Source organism: Betta splendens, chromosome 12 (genome assembly GCF_900634795.4).
Source record: "Betta splendens chromosome 12, fBetSpl5.4, whole genome shotgun sequence".
NCBI lineage: Eukaryota > Metazoa > Chordata > Actinopteri > Anabantiformes > Osphronemidae > Betta > Betta splendens.
The window spans coordinates 6,336,221-6,341,078 of NC_040892.2; the positions used below are offsets into that span (position 1 = coordinate 6,336,221).

The 4,858-nt window shown below is 47.4% G+C and overlaps 1 protein-coding gene across 1 annotated transcript; it reads left to right on the forward strand.

Moving 5' to 3' along the window:
* The first annotated feature begins 1,964 nt into the window (after positions 1 to 1,964).
* Positions 1,965 to 3,383, forward strand: LOC114867356 (transmembrane protein 250). Its single transcript, XM_029169976.3, has 2 exons — positions 1,965 to 2,198; positions 2,460 to 3,383. The coding sequence occupies exon 2, from the start codon at positions 2,573 to 2,575 to the stop codon at positions 2,990 to 2,992; it is 420 nt and encodes a 139-aa protein (XP_029025809.1). The 5' UTR covers positions 1,965 to 2,198; positions 2,460 to 2,572; the 3' UTR covers positions 2,993 to 3,383.
* Positions 3,384 to 4,858: the final 1,475 nt, after the last annotated feature.

Genomic DNA, 4,858 nt, shown 5'->3' on the forward strand with positions numbered 1-4,858 from the left:
AAATCACTAGCGTCCATTTTACCGACGTCGTTTTTCTTGGTAATGGTCCAGGGCAGAGGAGCTTCCTCAGCGTGGGTGTAGTTATTAACCAGACGCAGAGGAAAAGCAGGAACATTTAAAGTTGGCACCGCTTAGTTCCAGGTTGCAGCTGTAATGGAGCTATATGTGCCTATTTATCAAAAAGGCAATAATGTAGGAGCTGGATTTCGTTCAAATGAGTGTTTGGAGGAAGGAGGAGCGATGGTTTAGATCTTTGCCCTTGAATGTGCTTCGCTCGCTGCACAGGGAGACGGAGAGGAGTCAGTGAAACCTGAGCCCACAGCGCCCTCCAGTGGTGGAGAGTTTAAATCTAGAGGAGCAACAAGAACGTAAGAACACATGTAATAATAATGTATTGGACGCACATTAGTCAATAATTATAATCTTTATTTGTATTTTATTTTGTTAGACTTGGGAAAACTTGACCTACATTCTTTTAAACTGTCGTAGGGCAAATGTCCTGGTGAGGATCTGAGGTCATCTCAAGGAAGAATTTGCAAAATGTTATGACATAAGCCCGAGATCAAGTTCATCCACATGACGATCAAAGACAGCAGGTCTTCCAGGGAACTGAGCGCAGGCACCAACAGAACCCACGCGCTTTGAAAAGGATGAAATGAGTCAGAAAGCCTTGGGAGAGGCTTCAGACAAAGAGGCCAAGTACTGTAGGCAAAATCTTTGTGTCGACAACTCAATAAACGGCTCAAGTGGATCTAAAGACTGCAGTTAGATCTGATTGTGATTTGACTTTGGTTTAGATCTTAGCTCGGTACCCAATTATGCTTTAGTCATTTTTATAAAAGTGACACTGAACACGCTCCTTGTGGATTTTTATGGAAAACACTTGCTACTCTCTAAATAAAGTTTTTTTTTTTTTAATTTGTAGAGCCAGAGCTGACTTCATATTTTGGCTGCCACTCAATTTATTATGCTATAGATTTCATTACCAAACTTAATCATAACTTGAAAGCAAAGTGCATGCATTAATACAATCATTCCTCTGTGACAGTTTTACGTATATTTGATTAAATATTACAAGGTTTGTTTTTCTAATTTTGCATATTAGTTTCCCGGCAATGAGATCCAGCACAAAATTAACAGCTGCAATAAAGTTTGTTTGTCTTTTCTTTTTTTTCTTAACGAAAGAGAGCCATCAGCTATGATTTATCCTCACCTGCTGCCGTCTGGCCGGCTGACACATAGCTGAGGCGTAATCGCTCGACCAATCCATCAATCGAGCCAGCGAACGCTGATATACTGAGAGGCTAAAACATGTTTATGTGTCGTCTGCACTGCTGAGGATGTGCAACAAATACAGATGCACACGCGCTCAACCTCTGCTTGCACTGCGGCCTCACTCCCCATTGTTTTCTTCCACAGGTGTGTGTGAAAACATTCCAGGACGATACAAAACAAGAAGAGTGGAAATAATCTGAGTTCTCTAATTGGTTAAAAGGTTGAGCCTCACTCCAAAACTGTGGCTGTGGCTGATCTGACAACTTCTCTCTGAGGGAGAAGAACAGTTTACTTTCTACTGGAAACAATGTTGTAGATTTATAATTTGTATAATCAAATCGGAGTGAAATATGCAAAAACGTCAAACAATACAGTCAGTGGGCTTCCAAACCATAACAACGTGAGGAACGTTCGGGTGTAATCAAAAAGTTCTTGGCTGAAAAAAATTTCCAAACGGAAAACTGATGCTTTGTGGTCGAATGTGCCTGAAATGATAAACTATCCCCAGAACGTGGCACGCAGGGGAAAGCCCGGCAACGCAAATGCGGGCAACAATTCATTTTAGAAATGTAATGGTGTAGGTTCAGTCTAGGTTGTTGTCAGAAACACAACTAACGTCGTGATGCACGCGGAGCGTCCATTCCCGAGGAGCGCGTCCCCTTTAACGCGGCCGCTCGCGTCACCACGGCATGACTCGTATATTTTGCGACAGGACGTAGACCGGCTCGCCGTCGCTGCCTCACCTCAGTTTGCATGAAAGGCTTGATCATTGGTCGTTTTGTTGTTGTTTTTTTTAAAAAGCGCAAAACAACACAACAAAGCCCATGCGCCTCCGCCGAGCGTCTCCAATGTGATGCGGGGTCTGCGGCCGCCTGAGAATAAAACGCTCGGTTGGTTTTGAGGAGGACGACGTCGTTGCGCGCGTAAGATCCCCCACTGATTATGCACGATCACTCATTAGCACGCGAGAATCTGGACGAAACGGTCCTTTTTTCTGAGGGGAGGAAGGGGCTTGGGTCGTTAGAATAAACGCCCCTGTTCTCGGCCTGTTACGAGCAGGTTCCGACAAAACGCGTGCACGGGCCTGCGCGGCTTGTGCCAAATCGGCAGCGATGTGCGCATGTTGCTATTGGAGATGCGCCAGAAACGTGCAGTAACCGCCGCATCGTTTGTGTTCTTTCAAGGGACCACCCCGCTGCCGACCGGAACCCGGAGCCAATGACGCAGAGGACCGCGCCGCCGCCGCCGCCGCCGCCCGGGTCTCCTGTGCTCCGCGCTGGGCTCCCGTAGCCCACCCATGCCTGTGATCCCCATCCCACGGCGGGTGCGCAGCTTCCACGGCCCCCACACCACCTGCATGCACTCGGCCTGCGGGGCGACGCACGCGTCCAAGCTGGTGCGCACCAAGTACAACAACTTCGACCTGTACCTGCGCTCGCGCTGCATGTACAGCTTCCTCCGCTTCCTGCTGTATTTCGGCTGCAGCCTGCTGACCTCGCTGCTCTGGGTCGCGCTCGCCGCGCTCTTCTTCCTGCAGTACGTCAGCGTGCGCGTGCTCCTGCGGCTGCAGTACAAGCTGTCCGTCATCCTGCTTCTGCTCGGCCACCGCCGCCTGGACTTCGGCGTGGTCAACGACCTGATCATCTACAGCATGCAGATCACCATGTTCCTCGTGGGGGGGCTCGGCTGGTGCTTTATGGTCTTCGTGGACATGTAGCCCCGGCGGAAGCGAGGCCGGGGACTCCTCTGACACGTCGGACTCTTTCAACACGTCCCCGTGGAGTCCTCTGTCGCTATTTGACAGCAGCTTCTAAAATCAAATTGGTTTAGTTTCAGAAATGCTAGAATCCAACGGGGACCAGTGTATCATGTGTGAATTCTGAGTCTAAAGAGTGACTATAGAGTCCTTATAAAGGTTCGACTCAGAACTGTCTAAATGCTGGACAGTCTGAACACAACTGGACTCATCATGTGGGACTCTCGTGGTCCAGCATCTTTTCCATCACATGCCATTTGTAAACCGTCGTCGTATATATATTTCGATGAGCGTCTTTAATTGAAAGTCGTTTGTTTACAATAAAAGAGAAGGCCAAGTGGGTGCAGCGTGACGCGGCTGACGTGCCTCATACGGGAGCTGCGTGCGGCGCGAGAAAGTCCAGTTTTGCCAAAAGAGCAAATTGCACCAGTCGGGCCTGAAAAAAGCAGAAGTGCATCACGATACCCCGGATTGAAATAGTTGAGTTTTTGTGTTGTGTGCGAGCAAGATATCCTGTTGTGAACGTATACAGTGAGGCCGATGTACTGTAAGTCGCGGTGGCGCGTGTGAGCAAACCAAGTCAAGGGTTCGTCAGTGTGTTGTAATGTTGTGTTGTGGAAGCGGCGGGACCGACCCGAGGAAGGGACATTGCGTAAGTGACCAACCTTAACGTTTTGTTTTTTTTCTTTTTTGGGTAAAATGACTAAACAAATATCCAGCTGATGGAACGCTTCGGTGCTCGGCCGCGCGTGTGAATGCGACGCCGTGCCCCCGGGCCGTGTCATAGGAGTGTGTGACAGTTCAGATGGAGCGTGGCTGTGGGTCAAGTGTTCCTCTCTGACAGACTTCTCTGTTTAGCGCCCCCCCCACCACCACCACCACCACCGACGCACAAACACCGACCACAACTAGACCCCGCTGTTTCTGCCAAGCATAACAATGGCGATGGCTGTGTCCCAATCACCTTATATAGCCTCATTTTCACTTGGCATGAAGTCCGCTTACTGGAACTAATGAGGGCACGGGCCGAGGCAGTGAAATAAGCTGTTTAACGCTTAACCTGGTAAACCGTGAGGGGCCACGCATTATTTTTTCCCTGCCTCATATGTCTCGTACGATTTCGTCATTTTATGTATCGGCACAGGAAGCAAAGCAAGAGGCTGGAAAACACCCAGACGCCATGTTTAGATCTGAACTTTCGACACAGGGCCCGACTTGAGACATGCCTCAGACTGGTTTGGCCCCGGGCTGTAAATGGATAATCAGGGGGCAACAATAAGCTTTTGTTGGAAGGATCAACACATATGCCTCTGAGCCAGGCTGATCTGACAGCCCAGTTGCACCAGAGGGGAACATGATTTGTCTTGTGGTGTTAACGTAGTGCTGATGATTAGGCCTTTGCCTACACATTTTCATTTCTCCTTTTATTTTCCTGAAAGCTGAACATTGCTTAGTCTGAATGACTTGCTAGTTTTTTCTGCCCTCTATACAGTAAGGTCAGATGGTGACCTTTGAACCCTCTGAACATACAGAATGCCATGATGAATCATTAATCTCCGTAAAGATGAGTTTTTACTAGACGGCGGTTTTATTGACACTAATAGAATCAACTGTCATTTTATTTGGCAACGGTTGCTGCTTTCACACAAAAACAAGTGATATTAAAAACAATTTTTGGTGATAACATTAACAACAATAACAATAGTATGCCTCATTATTGTACAGACAATTACTGATGCTTAAGAGTTTGTTTATACTAAAAGGGAAAAAAGATGAAAAAGGAAAAAACTGCTAGAAAAAAAGATCATTTAAAGACATTTTGTTAAA

Excerpts from the sequence above, each read along its gene's own strand:
- LOC114867356 (XM_029169976.3), top strand. The coding sequence starts at position 2,573 with ATGCCTGTGATCCCCATCCCACGGCGGGTGCGCAGCTTCCACGGCCCC.